This window comes from Monodon monoceros, unplaced genomic scaffold (genome assembly GCF_005190385.1).
Source record: "Monodon monoceros isolate NGI ecotype Baffin Bay Population unplaced genomic scaffold, NGI_Narwhal_1 Super_Scaffold_12, whole genome shotgun sequence".
NCBI lineage: Eukaryota > Metazoa > Chordata > Mammalia > Artiodactyla > Monodontidae > Monodon > Monodon monoceros.
This window is the reverse complement of record NW_021703768.1, coordinates 157276189-157294034: the sequence shown is the minus strand read 5'-3', so window position 1 is coordinate 157294034 and position 17846 is coordinate 157276189. Positions and strand designations below refer to the sequence as shown.

Genomic DNA, 17846 nt, shown 5'->3' with positions numbered 1-17846 from the left:
AAACAAACAAGACAGGGCAAGCACACCAAAGAGGCAAGCGTGCAGGCAACATCACCTGACACACCCGGCCAAGGACACCCACTGGCCTTGTGGGCAGCGGGAGGGGATTCCTCTGTGGGCAGGGACCTCCCCCACTCCACTGGCCATCAGGAAAACCCTCCAGTGTGTGTGGAGTGTACCCTCCAGTGTGGAGACTGTAAATGAAAACACTTATTCACTGAGGAATTTTTTTAAACCCACGGGACAAATATATTTTATATATGATCGTTCTGGGATGTAAAGTGGTTCTGGATAGAGAGCAGGTACAACATGTGCCTTCCTTTATGATAGGAAGGAAGGCAGACAGGAGGGAAAGAAGGAGGCGGGACCGGCTCCAACTGAGGACACGAAAGCTCTGCACCCACAGGCAGGTGACTTACGTGGCTGCACCTCCGTTTCCCCATCTGAGACTCCTCCTCCTTGTTGGGATGCCCAGAGCACCCCCGGCCCCAGATGCAGCCCTGCTTCTATCTCTTGCTAGGGTGGGGGTCCCGGTGGCCCTTCCCCCAGGTGCCACCCACTGCTGTGGACTGTATCCCCCTGGGTGGCTGTAACAGGGTGTGAAACCCCGAGGATCTGCACCGGCGAGGGGTGAAGGTGCGGAGGACAGGGGGGAGCCCCATCTCCTGGAACTCTGGTGCCCTGACCCATTTTGCAGATGGGTGTACTGAGGCCCAGGTGAGGGCAAACCCAGTCTCATATGGAGGGGCCAGAGTCACATGGAGGAGGTTAGAAGGCCAGGAGGGACTGCCCATCCAGAGACCTCTCACTCACTCAACCTGTCCCACCACAAACGTTTATTGAGCGCCAACCATATGCCTGGGGCTCAGGATGAACAGACTGAGGATAAGCCAAGGACCTGGGGTGAAACCCAAGGTAACGCACAGGCCGGGCCTTTTGACCCGCGTTCTCCGATGGGGCCAGCAGCCCCACTGGGCCACAAAAATGCAAATAAATGAAAGTGAAATCAGTGAAGCATTCTGCCCCTCCTCTGCACTGGCCACATTTCACGTGCTCAGTAGCCACATGTGGCTGATGGCTGCACAGATGGAGGACACGTTCATCATTCCAGGCGGTTCTATCAGAAGACACCGGCTTCCATGGTCCAGTCTGATTCCTTCTATTTCCAAGTAAGAACAGGGGGTGAGTGGAGTTTTGTCACCTGAAAAGCATGTTCTATTTTGCTTTGAGCCCAGAGCAGTGTTGGGTGGTACCACGAAAGGCACACACACATGGGGATACAAGAGACAGTGTCGACTTGTAGCAATGTCAGGATCCTGCTTGTGACACAGTAATAGACTTTTGCAAAAATGTTGCCACTGGGGAAAATGTTATTTCTTACAACTGCTACGAATCTACAGCTGTCACAGCACAAAACATTATCTGGATGACGGAGGTTTTTTGGCACCCCCTTAAATTTCACGCCCAGGGGAGGGTCCTAGCCCAGGACTGGAGTGGTGGCAAGCCGGTTTCTCACCATCGTGTGCCTGCAACCAGGCCCCCAGTGAAGGGATAAGTGGCCAGGGGTGACTCACTGGGCTGATGACCTCAGCTGGGGAGGCATCAGGGCTCCGACCCACAACTTTTATGTGGCTCCTGCACCTGCGGGGTGGATGCCCCTTTGAATGTGCAGATAAAACGCTGGCAACAGGGGACTTCCCTGGTGGTCCAGTGGTTAAGACGCTGCGCTTCCACTGCAGGGGGCATGGGTTCAATCCCTGGTTGGGGAACTAAGATCCCGCATACCGAGGACCAGCCAAAAAAACAAAACAAAAAAGCCCCACTGGCAACAGGACAGGCTCTTGTCCCTGTTTGTCTGCAAATCTCTGCTGGGGGACTTGTTCACCAGACACTCTCCCCAACGGCCTTTGGCACCAGCATCCTGGGACCCATACCCTGGAGGCCTCCTTGGTTCCAGAGCCAAGGATGCAGCGCTGGACAAGCCCCTTCTTGTTGGTGTCCCAGGTTTCTGCCGCCTCTCAGGAGGTCACAAAAGGGAAACTGAGGCCGGGGAGAGCTGGAGTTGATAGACGTGACAGAAACCCCACGGCATCTTCCCGAAGTTGCCCACAGACCCCAAACCCTATGTGCCAGGGAGCGTGATGCCCATTGGACGGAGGGAATGAATACAGCCCAGTGTGGGGACCGGAGAGGGTTCACGGCACACGATGGCCCAGGGCCGATGGGCTCCAGATGCCCATCCAAATGCCAGAGGCAGGCGAGGTGCCTTGGCAGGTGACGCTCTTCACCCAGGTTCCCCGCCCCCAAGAAGCCAGCCCTCCCTCCCTCGCCAGCTCACCCCATGCAGGCTTCCACCAACGGGGTAAGTCCTTCCTCACGTCGGACTTGATTTCATCAGGCTTCGTTTTAAACCAGTTTCTCCTCCTTCTGGGTGAGTCTAAGACCAGGCTTTCCTGAGACGGAACAGTGAAAGAGGTTGTGAGATGGGATATGATCCACAGGGAGGACTTGGGCTGGTGACTGGTGACAATGGCGGGAACAAAACCTGCACAAATCCCTACACTCTGGGGCGGAGACACCTGTGCTGGTGATAAAACATTCCTCCATGCATTAACTGAGCACTCACTGTGTACCAGACTCAACACAGACTCGGTCCCGTCATCTTTTTCATTCTTATTTAGGAGAAATTCACAGAACATGAAATTCACCCATTTAAAATGAACACTTCAGGGACTTCCCTGGTGGTCCAGTGGTTAAGACTCTGCTCTCCCAATGCAGGGGGCACGGGTTCCATCCTTGGTCGGGGAACTAGGATCCTGCCTGCCGCACAGCGTGGCGAAAAAATAAATAAAATGAACACTTCAGGGGTGTTTAGTACATTCACAGAGCTATGTAACCATCACCTCTAGTTCCAGAACATTCCATCCCCCCAAAAGAAAACCAGTGCCCATCAGCAGTCACCCCCACCCCCTCCACAGCCCCCGAAAACCAGCAATCCACTCTCTGTCTTTGTGGATTTGCCTGTTCCGGACATTTCACATAAGTGGGATCACACACTATGTGGCCTTTTGTGTCTTTGTCTTTTTTAGTTCACTTTATTTTTTAAAATAAAATCTCTTTTTTAAAAGACACTATTAGGTTCACAGAAAAACAGCGAAGACAGTACAAAGTTTCCAGATACTCGCCCTGTTTCCCCTACTCTTAACACCGTACATCAGCATGTGTGGCCCTCTTGTGTGTGCGGGGCAAGGGGGAGGGCAGCTCCCGAATCACATATGTGATTCGCCGTGATCTCTGGGTGACAGATCCAGTTTGCAGATGCCCCGGACCAGCTGAAGCACCTGCCGTGAGCCCGTGAGCCCCGTTTACTGAGGTGCAGACAGGTGGCCACGGTCGCCAAGTTGGGAAAGGCTTCAGCTCCTCCGGCTCCGGGATTTTCCTGCCACTCCTCCAGGGGACGTGGAAGGGGCGGGATCGGCCAAGAGGAAACCGCAAACATCAAATGTACAGCGGCAGCTCCGAGAACAAGCTGTGCCTGGCAGCTGCAACTTGGCAGGCGGCACGGGGCAGGCAGAGGTCAGTGGCGGGGCCTGGAGGGGATGGGCAGAGCTCGGTGCCACCTAGGAGGGCGGTGGCTTGGCATGCGGCACCCACCCCATTCCCCCCACATATACCGGGCCAGGCAAGGGACGCGGCGGGGCCTGGAGGAATTGGGAGGGGGACTGCGGGGTTTGAGAGGAGGGCTCTAGCAGGCGCTCAGCGGTAGGGCCAGGCTCCAAGGTGTGCCTGAAGGTTCCTCTGGAAGGGCCAGGTGGGGGAGGGTGCCACCTGGCGAGCCTGGGATCCTGGGCAGGAGAGGGGATCCTAGCGCATACACCTTGCCAGGAGGCCTTTTAGACAGCCCGGAGAGCCCCCCTCTCGCCACCCCGCCAACATGCAGGCTGTCCCCGGGCGCTGGCAGACACCTAGCATCTGTGCGCTCTGTGGCCTCCACCCTCACCAGGCCCGTCAGCCCTCACTGGACTGGCTGCAAGGGTGACAATGGCTCTCGGGGTCCTTTGGGCCCAAAGCCCACACTCCACCTGGTGACAAGAACAGTCCTCCCAAAATGGCATCTGATGGGGTCCGTACCCTGCTCACTTTCTTCCTACGGGTGTCCACCCAGGGGCAATGAAACAACCACCGGACAAACGTACACTGATGTTCACAGCATGACTCACAACTCAAAAATGCGGGAACCTCCGTGTCCATCGATGGGTGATGGATAAACACAGTGTGGTCCGGATGATGGACCAATCACTCAGCCATGTAAAGGAGTGAGGCACTGACACACGCCGCAACACAGATGGACCTCGAGGACATGATGCTCAGTGAGAGAAGCCAGATACAGAAGGCTCCGGGGGCTGACCTGGACTGGCCCACCCTGGGACTGCCTGCTCCCCACCCCAGGCCCTTCAGAGACGACCACATCTACTTCTTTCTTGTCCCTCTCGCTGTACTACCTGCTGGCCTCCTCACCTGGCTCCTCTCAGATCCCCGTTGTCAGCTGAGAAAACTGACAAGCACAGCAGTCCTTAACCACTGGACTCCACTGCCACCCCCTTTTGGCTCCTTTCTGCAGGGAGCCCTCCCTGACCCACCGCCTCCCTCTCCACCAGCATGCCCCCCCCCCCCAGGATCTGAAGTCAGCCCTGGACTGTCCAGCAAAACCCTGCCTACAGCAAGAACTTAATCATGGCTGAGGGGATGGAGTCTAGAGAGGGAGGCTGGCCAGCCATGAGGGGGAGGTTTGGAACACCGGGTTTTATCGAATTAGGTTGCGCTGTCCAAAGGCGCCCCTCCCCCACACAAAGCTGTTTTCCCATCTCCCTCTGGATCTGGGACAGCTGTGCGCTTGACCCCAACCTAAGCTCGGACGTGGGGAGGTGATGCAGGAAGGCTTCTGAGGACAGGCCGCTCAGATCCACCGGCCATGCTGCGAGGGAGCCCAAGCCACGCAGGAGGCCACGTGTGGGCACCTGGCCCTCGTTCCCAGCCGAGCCGGCCTTGGTGCCAGCCCAGCCCACACCTGCAAATGAGGAGTCTCTCCCAGCCGAGGACCCAGGTGTCCTGGAGCAGAGAGAAGCCGAGCCCACCCTCGCCCCATCTGAATCGGTGACTCACAGCATCACCGGGAATATCAAAATGCCTTCGGGCCACTAGGTTTGAGGCAGCTCGTTGCAAGGCAACAGAAACCGGGGTGCGGGCGCGCAAACTAGTTTTTATGACTTTTATTAAATCCTTACAAAACAGAATACAAAATACCGGCGTTGACAGTTGGTGTAAAGGAAAACTTCTGAGCTGTATCAGTTCACCTGGTACAGTGGAGTTAAAGTGCTTGGACGTTTTTCCCCCACTTTAAAAAAATTTGAGTTCTTTTTTTTGTCTTTTTTACACATCTTAACGTTGAAACACTGCTGTGCCCCCTTCCCCCCAGCGCCAGGCTCGTTCACAGTAACGGTTCTGACCAGTCCTCCGGGCCACACTGTCGTTGTGACAGGGGTGGGGGAGGAAGTGGCTGTCCCACCTTTGAGGAAGAAAAAAAAAAAAAAAAAAGCTGCTCACAGCTCAGCTTTCCGGAGTAAAATGGCCATGGCGCCTGCAGCGGGCGAGAGTCCATTTGTTTCTTTTTTACAAAAAGGCAGACTCCTCGGTTGCAAAACATGGAATCACTGATGGGCGAGAAATGATGGGGGGGTGGCCTCCCCACCCCCGGAGTCTTTGGAAAGGCCAGTCCACAGATCGGTGGGCGGGCAGGACGGGGCGGTGGCCCCCCACCAGCCACCAAGGACGGCGACAATCTCCGAGACTCGGGGGACCGCAGAGACGGCACTCGAGCCCCCCACGCCTCGAGGCCCGCCCCCCCCCCCCACATTCAAGTATTCGTCAAGAACAGGGAAGGGAAGTCAGCTGATGTTCTGGAAAACTAACGAGACAGGACGAACAGCTAGGAGCCGGAGGGCGGTCTGGGCGGCTGCCCGCGCCCCCAACCCCGGCAGAAGCCCGTGTGCACGTGGAAAAGGAAGCCTGTGAATTGCATAGAGTCTCCCACCCGAGGACCAAGGGCGTCAGAGTCTCCCCAGCCCGGCGGGTCACGCGACGTCTGACTCAGGCGCGGGCGGAAGGGGCGCGGCAGCTGCGGCCTTTTCCTGAAGGTGGGCGAAACAGAGACACCGCCCTGTGGGGGGGGTGTCCCGCGAGACCCCGGGGACGGGGCTGAGAGAGCTTCCACGCCAGACCCGAGGGGCGGCCGGGCAGGACGTGGCCGTGGTCAGACTGAGCCCTGAGAAGGGGCACTCGGGTGCCCGGGTCGGGGGTCCGCGGGACCCCCACGTCGGCTGACGGGGGCCTGTCCGGCTCCTCGCGCTTCCTCTGGCGCCCCCATTCGCGGGTGGGCACTCCCCAGTGGAGAGGCCAGGGGAGGGGCCCCGGGCAGCTTAAGGTCAAGGTTCGAGGGAGCCCCGATTGTCAGTCGGCGGGGGCTCCAGCGGGCGGCGCCACCCCGCCTGCCCCCAGGCCCCACCCTGCGACATGGGAGACGTGAGAAGCCCCCGGCCCGCCCGGGTGTCTGAGGGGAAGGAAGGAGCTACCGTCTCGTCGAGGGGAGGTGGGTGGGGGTCGACCCGTCCCTGAAAACACTGTGAGGGCCGGGGAGGGGGGCGGCGAGGTCCCGCCGGCTCGGGGAGACGCCACGCCCTCCTCTCCTGAGTCACGCGGGCGGCGGGGAGCGGCCTTCACAGTACCCGGCGCATCCCGGGCCAGGCCGGGGCGGCGGGAGGGCCCCACCCAGCCACAGGCCCTCCGCTCTCCTCCCCGAGCGCCTGCTCTGCGTTTAACACCATTGAAAGGAAAAAAAAAAACAAAACAAAAGGAGGGGAACAGGAAAAAAAACCCAACAGCAAAAACCTTATATAAAAAGACCCCCGAGCTGAGCTTAGCGCCTCGGAATCCAGCCGGGGGAGGGCAGCCCGCTGGTCACCCGCGGGCAATAGCTTAAAAAAATCTTTAGACTTGACGGGGGAGGGGCGGCCTATGTACAGAGGGAAGGAGAGGATCACGCGTGGTCTCCCACCAGGACCACGGGGGCCGCGGACAGGCTGGCTCGCTGCCGCCGCTGGGCCAACTTGGACTGGGAGGGCGGGGACAGCTGCAAGCAGCGTGAGGTAGCTCGGATGACCACGGGCTGCTCCTGCCCCGCCTCCTCGGCCGCGTCCTCCTCGCGCTGGGCCAGCTGCCGGTTCATGGCAATGGCCTCGGCCGCGAACGACGTGAGGTCTTTGGCGCAGCTGTTCCTGGGGACAGGGTGGGGGGTCAGCAAGGAGGGGGAGGTAGCCGCCGGCCCGTCCCCCCTGCTTCCCTCGGGACCCCCGGGGTCTGTGCAGTGCCCTGGGGAAGGGGCTGCACGCCCCAGGAAGCCCCAGACTCCGCAGGGGGGCGGGAGGGGCCGGCGGACTGGAATTCGCGGTGGGGTCACAAACTCATCACCCAGTACAAGGACACCCAAGCGCTTGGACGGCTTCCCCCGCCAAGACTGAAAGAGGATCGTGTAATCTTCTTTAAACATCTTAACATTTAGCGCCCCCTCCTGGACCCGGGGCTCCCCGCTCGGAGCCTGAGATCCCACACGGGCCTCACCTCTGCAGGACCATGGGCGTGGGCAGGGTGTTCTCCGGGGCGCACTGCAAGGAGACAGGAGAGGTGAGGCTGGAGAGCAGAGCCCGCCCGCCTCGGGGCGCCCAGCTGGCTGCGACAGCACCGGGGGTTAAGGCGGTGCACCTGCCCGGGAACCGAGCCAGGCTGGGGGGAGGGGCGCGGCCCGAGCCGGGTGAGCGTGGTGGACGTTGCCAGACCGCGTGATGGGCGGGGCCTGCCTCTCACCAAAGCTGCCCCAGTTCTCAGCAGGGGTTGGGAGCCCGCTCCAACAGCCCATCTGCCTTGACAGTGGGGCCGCAGTCTTTGCTCCCCACAGTGCCAACTTGTATTTTTGTTAAGCCCCCTGCCCTGTTGGCCTAGGCATCTGCCCCGCCAGGACAACTGGGCAGAAGAAACAGCAAGGTCTTCTCAGCTTGGTGGGGACAGAGCCTTGGACGGGGGGTGGCAGGCCCCCGCCTGCCACCTGGCTGACCTCAGCTTGACACTCTGTTCCAGGTGAGAAGAGGCCCCTGCGCCTCCAGGACACAGGGCCTGGTGACTCACTGAGAAGCACCTCCTGCAGTACCAACCCAACCTGGCCAGCAGGCAGTGGGGGGTCTCCCTGCTGCGCCCTTGCCCGCTCTGGGGGGGTCTCGATGCTGAGCTGCCTAGGGCTGTCGTACCCTTGTGCTCTGAGTCACCCCAGCCCAGTGGCAGAGGCTGGAGGCCAGCCGCCCCCCAGGCCTCCCTGGTGCTCCCACTCACCCCCTGCACCCAGGGGTGCTGCAGGACTTGGGCAGCACTCAGCCTCTGCTTGGCGTCACGGACGAGGAGCTTGGAGATGAGGTCTTTGGCAGCAAAGGAAATGTGGGCCCAGTCCTTCTCCGGAAACTCGTACTTGCCCTCCTGGATGCTCTCAAACAGCATGTTCTGGAGGGGACATGGAAGGTGGGGTGAGCTGCAGCCAGCAAGGGCTGAGTCCACATCGCAGACGCCTGGCAGGCCTGGACCCAGAGGAGCACCGATGAGTGACAAGTTCTGTCAGGGCCCCCAGCCTCCACCAGCTGCATGTGACCTGGGCCCAGGGTTAGGGTCGGGGAAAGTGCCCTGAGCTCAGCTGGCAAGGCCAGGGGCTCTGGCAGGCCAAGGAGGGCAGGGACCCACCCAACTGGGGGTGGCTGGGAGGCTGGGCCAGAGAGTGGACTCGGGGAGGCACTTGGTGGGCTCTGCTCAAGTGGGGCCCGATTTACTGAAGGGTGGCTCTGGACGGCCAGGCTCTGGGGGGATCAGGCCATGAAGCCTGAGCCTCACATGGTGGGTAGAAGGCTGGAACTTGGCCACCTCAAACCATAGGCCTCGCCCCACCTCAACTTCCTGACCCCTGACTGCTTTCTCCTGTTGGGCTGGGGAACCCAACGAGCCTCTGGAAACCCAGAAAGGTCAGGCCGGCAGTGGCCTGTGGATGTTGTCAGTGGTTGGAGGCCAGGCCCTTAGGGGTGCTCAGGGGGGTTCACAGGCCAGGTCCTCCAGGGTGGGGGGTAGGTGTGTGCATGGACCAGGCCTTGGGGTGCACTGGGCAGGCAGGGGTGAGGGTGCACGTGTGTGTGTGTGTGTGTGTGTGTGTGTGTGTGTGTATGCCGAGGCAGGCCAGACGCGGTGCTCGGGGGAGGGGTGCACGGCAGGACCCCACTCGCACCTGGCAGGCCGGGCAGGCCTCGCCGCGGTCCCAGCCGCAGTCGCTGCCGCAGTGGCCCACGAAGGGCGGGTAGCCGCTGAGCAGGATGTAAAGGATGACGCCCAGGCTCCAGAGGTCGCAGCGCTTGTCATAGATGCTTGCCTCTTCGCTGAAGGCCTCCACCACCTCCGGGGCCATGTACTCGGCGGAGCCGCACTGCGGGCGGGAGCGGGGGCGTCAGGGCCCGTGGAGGGGGGATGGGGGGGCGCCCCGACAGGGACTTCACGGAGCCCAAAGCCAGACAGCCCTGACCGACCAATCACAGGTTGCTGAGGGAGCCAGCCCCGCCTTCGCCCTGCCGGCCAATCACAGGCTGCTGAGGGATTCGGCCCCGCCCCCCAACCCCCGCCCAATCAACAGGTGCCGGGAGCCCGCCCAGCCTCACCGCGCCCGACCACGGCCCCGCCCAGCCGCTCTGCCCGGCCAATCAGCGGCTGTTGCTAAGCGGAAGCCCGAGTTCCGAGGCCCGAGCCGCCAAGCAGGCTCCGCACCTCGAGGTTATGCAACTGTAGCCTGGCACCGGATTCGGGGCCATTCCCGCCCTTTCCACCCCTGCCAGCTACCCCTCCCCCCCCGCACCCCACTCGGGGCGCCCTGACCCCGCAGACCCTCACCGGGGTGAGCAGCTCCGGGGTGGAGATGGGGGAGCAGTCCCCGTTGAGTTTGATGCCACTGCCCAGATCAAAGTCACAGATCTTCACGGGGGACACCTAGGCGGGGTCAGAAGGGGCTGTGAGGGTGGCGTCCCGACCCTGGGGGCCCTGGCCCGCAGGGAAGGCCACCCCCCGGTGCCCCTCACCTGGTTGGGGTGCTCACAGAGGATGTTTTCCGGCTTTAGGTCCCTGTGGGCGATGCCTGCAGGGAGAACCAAGAACCACGAGGGAGGGTCAGGGGTCCGTGGGTGGGTGGACACATCTTCCAGGAGTCCTGGGCAGGTGGGCTGGGCGCAAGGCTAGACACCCAGGGACCCCTGGGGCAGGCAGAGTGGCCACTCACCTTTGTTGTGCAGAAAGTCCAGGGCGCTGGCCACATCCTGCACGACCACGCTGGCCTCCAGTTCGTTAAAGTGCCGCCGCTTGTGTATGTGGCTCAGGATGGAGCCTGGGCCAGGCCATGGAGCAGAACACACAGGGGTCACCTCCACTGCCCAGCGGCCAGCACCCACCCCACCCTGGCAGGGAAGCCCCTACTCCAGCCTCCTCGGGTCCAGAGTCCTCCAACCTGAGCTGGCGTGTGGACCCCACAAGGCCCCTCTGATGTGCAGGCCCCCCTGAAAGGTTCTCCCTGGTGGCCCTAAACCCCCGGCCCATTAGGATCAGATGGAAAAGCCTGCCAGGCCCCACGTACCGCCCCGCATCTTCTCAAACACCAGGTAGAAACGGTCGTCTTCCTCAAAGAACTCAATCAGCTCTAGAACGTTCCTGGGGTGGGAGCAGGGAGGTGGGGGAGGAGTGAGGCTTCCTCAGGCCTGTGGGCAGCCACAGAACTGCCCAGCAGTGGCCCGCCTTCTCCACCCCACCTACCCACAGGAAGGCTGCGCCCGGGGCCACGGGCCTGCTTCCGCCTTGCCCACCTTGGACTGTCAGCCTGCCTGCCACTGGGCCCACCTACAATGCCCAGCACAGGGCCTGGCACATTGTGGGTGCTCACTAAGTGCTTGCTGGGGGTGATGAGGCACTCGGGCCCATTCAGCCACTGAAAGATGGCTCGGGGCCCAGTGTTGTGGTGAGGGTAGGTCACATTACCTGTGTCCCTGGCACTGATACAACATCTCCACCTCCCGGAAAACCCTACTCCGAATGTGGCCCGGCTGCTTCTCAATGATCTGAAATGTCAGCGGGGGGAGGACACACACACAGACACCAACTGGGTCAGCCAGACCCCCTACAGCCTGAGACCCGCCCCCCTTCCCCTGCCAGAAACTTCCCCTGTCAGAAACTTCCCCTGTGTCACGCCTGAAGCTCGTCAGAGCTTAGATTTTGAAGTTCTGGAAAGTGGAGCTATCCTATGGGGGCCCAGAATTTACTGTTGTGTCAGAACAAACTGGGGGCAATGTGTTTCCCCAGAGGCATCACAGGAGGGGCGAGCGGGACAGGAGCCGGTAGCTCTCCGCCCCTGACTGCCACAAGGCTTGGGGTGTATTTGGGCCCTGGAGCCCCTGCAAGATACTCCTTCAGGGCAGCAGGTTCCTTAGCCTAGCGGCCTGCTCTCCCTGACCAGGAGACTGGGGGCCACTGTGCTGGCTCACACACCACCCAGGGGACTGGAGGGGCCTGGGGGCGCCTGGCTGCCAGCCAAGACATCCCATTTGCCTGGGAACCAGCCTGGACAGATGCCCCAGCCCCATAAGCCCAAGTCTGTTTCAGGCCAGGTCAGTGGGCACAGCCGCCCAGGACCCCAGAGCCTCAGGAAACCAGCCCACGCCTCTGCACCCACACCCCTCTGGCACCCAAGAGCTCTAAGGACAGGAGGGTTCTGGGCCCACCGCCTGGGGTGAGCCGCTTCGCTCCCAGAGAGGGAAGGTCAAAAAGCGCGTGCCAAAAAAAAAAAAAGTGCGTGCCAGCTCTTTCCCAGCAAAGCCAGGCCGCACACACCTCCTGGGAACCTCTTCCCAGGTTGGACCTAGGGCCCCCTCTCACTAGGTGGATGGGCAGCCTGGGTCACCACTGTGCCCGGGGCTCCCGGCCCACCAGCAGCCTGGGGGAGGGGACGTGGTATGCTCCACTGGCCAGGCTCCAGCAGCAGGCGGGCACGCACATCCACTGGTCACTGGGGCTCGGCCACCACCCTAAGCACTGTCCGACCTGTCTAGTGACAAATACACCTGCCCCACAGAGGGGCAGAACCACCAGATTCCAGGGCTCCTTGAGATAATGCCAGCAGCCGTGCCCTCCTGGAGTTACCTGAATCTCATTCCATCCCTTGGGAATGTGGCTAGGGCCCCCCACTCCACGGAGGAGACAGCGGTCCCTCTTGAGAGGGGACGGCCTTCTGAGGGGTCACACACGGTACAACTAACCCAACCCTCTGAGCCTTGGTTTCCCCGTCCGTCAGAGTGACAGAAGCCAGGCTGCCCAGCAAGGGCCTTAGGAAGGAGGACACTGACCGTGCAGAATGTGCTTGACGCCTGCTAGGTGTGCAGTCCTATGGCACCATCACCCACCCAACCCGGTCGCTCCCAGGGGGTGGGGACCACAGCCACCCTGGTCACCACGCTTCCACCAGGGCCTGAGGCTTCCGGGCCAGCCCGCTTGCCACTGTGCACCTGGCCCTCCTTCCTGGGCAGCCAGCCTCCCGTTACCCCACCCAGCCCAGATGCAGGGTCACGAGGGAAGCCTGGAAGGCTTTTTGGAACGCAGGGTCTGACGCCCGGCCAGGCAACGCAGGCTGCGCAGGCGCACACTGGGTCAGAGGCGGCCCAGGGCTTGCAGGAGGCTCTTGCAGGCCTTCCCTGGTCTCTCCTGATGCCCAGCTCCCCCAGGGCCCCGAGTAGGGCATTGCCTTTCAATGTTTGTAACCAGTACAGGGAAGCATTCATCATCCCTGGGGACAGGGGCCTGGCCCGAGTGACCCAGCAGGTGAGCATCAGCTCTGACTGAAGCCCCCAGTTCTCGGCGGTCGCTCTGGCACCAGGTCCTTGGCCACCTGTGCAGCGGGGCCACCCCTTGTCACTTCCCACCCAGACTTGGGGGCTCAGCCCAGGCTGACCTGGATTCCCAGGTGTGGCCTGAGTCACCAGCCTCGAGGCCATTTTTAGACACTGGTTTTCCCCGCCTGCCAGTCCGGCAGCTCAAATGCCAGCTCCCCTCCTTTTGCCACCCCTGGAGGGTGCCAGATCCCAGGCACGGCTGGGGAGGGGCGAGGGGGCCGCCCAGGTGCTGGGGCCTGTCTCACCTTGACGGCATACTCCTGGCTGGTGATGAGGTTGACGCAGGTCTGCACACGGGCGTGGGCACCCTCCCCAAGCACGTCCTCCTGCAGCTGGTAGACGTCTGCGGAGCAGGGGGCCAGTGAGAGCCACCCTGGGCCGGCCCATCTCCCCGACGCCGCTGCCCCCGCCGGCCCCACTCACCTTCGAACCTGCCCGAAAAGCTGTCGGTGGCCCGGCACCTCTTCTTCTTCTTGCTCCTTTTCTTGGCATCGGGGATGTCGATGGGCTGGCTTGCAGGCATATCTGTGCAGGGGGAGCTGGAGGTGAGGCCCGCCTGGCTCAGGAGGTGGCCCAGCCCTCCGCCACCGCCAGAGGCTCGCCCTCCCCTCCAGCCCCTCACCAGGGCGGGCTGGGCACTCCAGGACGAAGTCAGGCTCCCCGTGGTGGGCCTGGTCTAGGGAGAAGGCCAGTTCGAAAGGATTCTGCCCCTGCAGGAGAGGAGAGGACAGAGCTCAGGCCCCAGCCCTGTGGGGCAGCTGCACCCAGAGTGCCCCAGTCTCCACGTCCACACGCTGCGGAGCAGAAAGCCTGGCTCTGCCTGACCACAAGGAAATGGACCTTTCACCCCCAGCCCAGGGCCCTCGGGGCCTCTGGGGAGGGGGTGTGGTATGGGAAGAGGCCAGACGCAGGCAGGGGAGGGGGTGCCGCCTCCCAGGCCAGGCCTGAGTCGCCGTGGGGCACCAGGCCACGTTTTGAGCCTCGGTTTGCTCACCTGCAGGATGGGGCCAGCACCACAGCATGGCTGACCGCCTGCACCCCTGCCGCGGCGCAGGGATCAAAGGCGCAGGGCAGCCAGTGGGAGGGAGTGAGTCAGCGGCTTCCCGAGGCGGGGCTCCCAGCCAGGTGGCCCTGCCTGCTTTCCCATGGCTTCCTGGTCTCAGTCTCCCCTCTGTGTAATGGGGCACCACTGCCCTCCTTGCCTCTCACTGTCCGCTCGTCCCCACTGCACCTCCTGGCCCGAGACGATTCCCACCACCACACCTCTGCTCCTGATGCGCCCACAATGCGCCCCGTCCCCCAGCTCTGCGCCTCTCTCCTGGTCCGACCCGCCTCGCTCATCTGCTTCCAGCTCCGCAACGCTGGGACCCGGCTCCGGGGTATCACGGGAAAGGCACCCGCGGTCTCCCGCGTGAGCACTGGGCCGCTCCCTCGCCCGGCCACAGCCGCACTGTCCCATGTACCCTCAGACACACCAGGATGGAGCCCCTCACAGGCCGCGGTGTCCAGCTAAGGAAACAGCCCTTGAGCAAGGAGGGGCCTGCTCAAGGTCACCTGACAGCCCCCGGGACTGGGGTGGGGGTGCGTGGGATCCTAACAAGGGAACGAAGGCAGCTGGGGTTCCTCCAGTTTCTGCGGATCCAGCGTGAGGACTGGCAGCCCCCGGCAACGCACGAGGCTGAGGCTTTAAGGCTGAGGCTCTGAGGCCCCACCGTGTTTCTCTAGGAGTTTGCTCTCATTTAGCTCCCTGAATCCTGGGGGTCCAGGTGGCCAGGGCTTCAGGTGGGCGTGGGGGCCCTGTACAAATAGCAGTGGCTCCAGCTCTGATGCTGGAGGACCTGGGTCAAGTCACTGCCTCTCTCTGGGCCTTGGGACAAGGGGAAGCAGGGCTCCAGCAGGAGGGCCATCTGGCAGAGAAGGAACTCCGGGAGAGCCCCAGGGAGATACCCAGGGGCCTAACAGCAGAAGGGGCCAGGCCAGATTCCTGCAGACGGGAGGCCCGGAAGCCAGTCGGGCAGCACAGGGGCAGGCAGAGGTCACAGGGAGCGGCTGAGAAACAGGCGTGGGCCCTGCGGATAGTTGCTAGGAGGCCAGCGGGCGGGGGAGGGGAGGAAGGCGGCGCTCCAGCCTGTCGGCGCAGGATCCTCCACCAGCACCTGCCTCTGCCGGCCCAGGGGTCCGGCACCCCCGGGGAGCCAGGCACACGGCTGTGCCAGTACCGGCAGTCAGCGCTCTGAGAAGGCTCAGTCCAGGGGCGTCTGGAGGTGCCAGGTGACTCCCTCCTCCCAGAAGGAGGGGCCCCAGGGTGGCAACGTGGGGGTGATCAGGAGGGAGGGTGGACGTGAGGCTCGGGGCCAGTGGCAGCCCTCAGCAGCTACTTCACCTCGGCCTAGTGACCTCAGCTCCGAGCCTGACCAGCACCCAAGGGTGACTCGAAAGGACCGCGTAAAGGCATGAGGACCTCAGGGGGCCTGTCACCGACCCCACACCCCTGTGCCAGCCTCCAATGCAAAGAGCTGGACCCTGGAGAGAAGGGGCGGCCAAGCCACCAAGGTGAAGGGACACTAGCCATGCCAGCTCCTGTGTCCCTGTCACCACGTGCGGGGGGTGCTAAGACAAATGCCCACGCTGCCCAAGGCTCCACTGTCCCATGTGGAAATGGGGAAAAATACATCAGAGACGCCTGGCAGACGCTGCTGCCAGGCTGAGGGGGGGAGGTGGCTGCAGCCCGAGGAAGGTTGGGGTGCAACGGGAGGAGACACGTAGCAAGGCCGGCCTCTGGCCACCAGGAGGGCCACCTCAGAGCCAGCACTCCCGGCCCAGTGTCCCTCCAACTCCCTCAGGACTCCCACATTCCCACCTCAGCGCTGGGCTCTCGCACGGCCTGCAGAGGCCAACCCATAGTACCAGGCAGTGTTGCCAGGCCAGGCCCAGGACTGGCTGTGGGCCTCCAGTCAGCAGGCCTTGGCAGGAGGTGGCTGGAACCATCCAGAAAGTTCGACTTTGCTTTGGCCACTGTGCCAGCCCCACGCGCTAACCCCATCTCGGCTCCCACCCAGCCCCCAGAGGGGACAGACCACCATCAGTGACGTCTCAAGTCCACCCTGCTCCCGCCCAGCCCTGAACACTTGGACGTGCCAAGGCTGTGGCTGCCCTGGGGGGAGAAGCCAGGATGACAGGCGTGTGGGCAGGGGTGGGGCGCTGGCCCAGGAGGCTGGCTGGACGGGCCTGGGAATTTTAACCCAAACAGTCTCAGCTCGCTCCTCCCACCCTGGTGTGCAGTTCGCCTGAAGGCGCGCGCGTACTCACACACTCACACATGCACATACACCCAGGTCTTGCCTTCTCTAGAGGGCAACAGGTTCTTGCCCAAGAAGGCCCAGGGAAGCCATTACATAACGCGGCCAGCGGGGTGGGGTGGCCGCTGACATCACTGTGTCCCCTGGGCCAGGCCCTGTGGGGTCCCTGCCTAGCACCTGCCTGCCCCCCACCCCCAGGCTCGCTCATCTGAGACTAGAACTGCGGCGGCCCCATGCCACAGCAGTGGGGCCTGCCGCAGAAACTTCCTGCTCCGACAGGAAATAGCCTTGGGCCTGGGGTGTCTGGGAGGTGCTGGGCTGGAAGGGCATCCAGTCCACTGCCCCATTCTGCAGACCACCCAGGAGGGTGTAGGGGAAGTCTGCAGCCCTGCCTGGGGTTCCAGAAGGAAGGGCCCCGCAGACCCCCGCAGGCCCCATGACGCTGGGGACCGGACTGTGGCCTGCTGACAGTTCCCAGCAGTGCACACTCGGCTGGGCTCTGCAGGGGACACACAGCCAGGGGCCCCCACGGGCAGGACGCCCCTCAGCCCTGCCCGGGGTTCCTGGAGGAAAGACCCCAGAGGCCCCAGGGCACTAAGGACTGACTGTGGCCTACTGAACTCCCCCCTGCTCACCATACCAGCACATGCCTGGCTCGGGTCGGCAGGGGACACATATGTAGGGGTCCCCAACCCGGTTTGGGGCTTCTAGAAGAAAGACCCGACAGGTCCCAGGGTGCTTGAGATTGGACTGTGGCCTGCTGACACCGCCCCCCGCCCCCGACAATGCACACCAGGCTGGGGCAGCTCCAGGCGAAGGGTGGGGAGCTGGCACGAGCCCCGGTGGGTATCCTGGGGGGCGGGCTCCGCGTCCCGCCACCGGCCACTCGGGTGGTCCAGCCCGAGGCAGCCCCAAGACGACCCGGCCCTCACCTTGAAGGAACGGTGGAAGCCCTGAAGTTCGGCTGTTTTCTTCTGCACCATCTTCTGTCCGGGCCCCGCCAGCGGGGGAGGGGACGCGGGGCCCGGGGGGCGGCCCGTGGGCGGGGGTCGGCCGGTGAGGGGACCCTGTGGGCGGGAGCAGACAAAGGAGGGCGTTGAGTGGCCGCGGCCGGCGCGCCGGGAGCCCGGGCCAGGGCGGCGAGGCTCCGTGGGGCCCGCTCTCCGCGTCAGGGTCGGGGTCGGGCCGGGGTCGCTGGGCCACACTCACCGGGGTCGGGCTCGGGCCGGGGACGCAGTGCCGCCGCCCGAGACGCGCAGCCCGGAGCCCGCTGCGCGGACCGCGCGGGGAACAGCGCCGCCGCCGCCGCTGCCGCCACCGCGGACTCCTCCGCCAGGGCCGCCACCGCCAAGAGGAGCCGGGCGGGCCGCGTCGCCGCCACTTTTATAGGCCAGGCTCGCCTCCCCACCCCCCCGCCCCCCGCCCCCGCCCCGACGCAGACCCCGCCCCTCATGGCTCCGCCCATGCACGCACGGCGGGGGCGGGACTGGAA

General features: G+C 63.1%; 1 protein-coding gene across 2 annotated transcripts; it reads right to left on the bottom strand.

Annotated features, from left to right (window-relative positions):
* Positions 1-3967: 3967 nt before the first annotated feature.
* Positions 3968-17688, bottom strand: MKNK2 (MAPK interacting serine/threonine kinase 2). 2 transcript variants are annotated; one of them, XM_029218460.1, is made up of 14 exons: positions 17564-17688; positions 17287-17421; positions 13678-13765; positions 13479-13580; positions 13301-13398; positions 11152-11231; positions 10754-10827; positions 10403-10507; positions 10206-10261; positions 10021-10116; positions 9368-9562; positions 8437-8601; positions 7675-7718; positions 3968-7331 (listed from the first exon to the last, which is right to left on the bottom strand). In XM_029218460.1, the coding sequence occupies exons 2-14, from the start codon at positions 17335-17337 to the stop codon at positions 7094-7096; spliced, it is 1392 nt and encodes a 463-aa protein (XP_029074293.1). In that variant the 5' UTR covers positions 17338-17421; positions 17564-17688; the 3' UTR covers positions 3968-7093. The 2 variants fall into 2 exon arrangements, with proteins under 2 accessions (XP_029074293.1, XP_029074292.1); XM_029218459.1 differs by lacking the exons at positions 3968-7331; positions 7675-7718 and having other exon boundaries at positions 7737-8601; positions 17564-17635.
* Between the last annotated feature and the right edge of the window lie 158 nt (positions 17689-17846).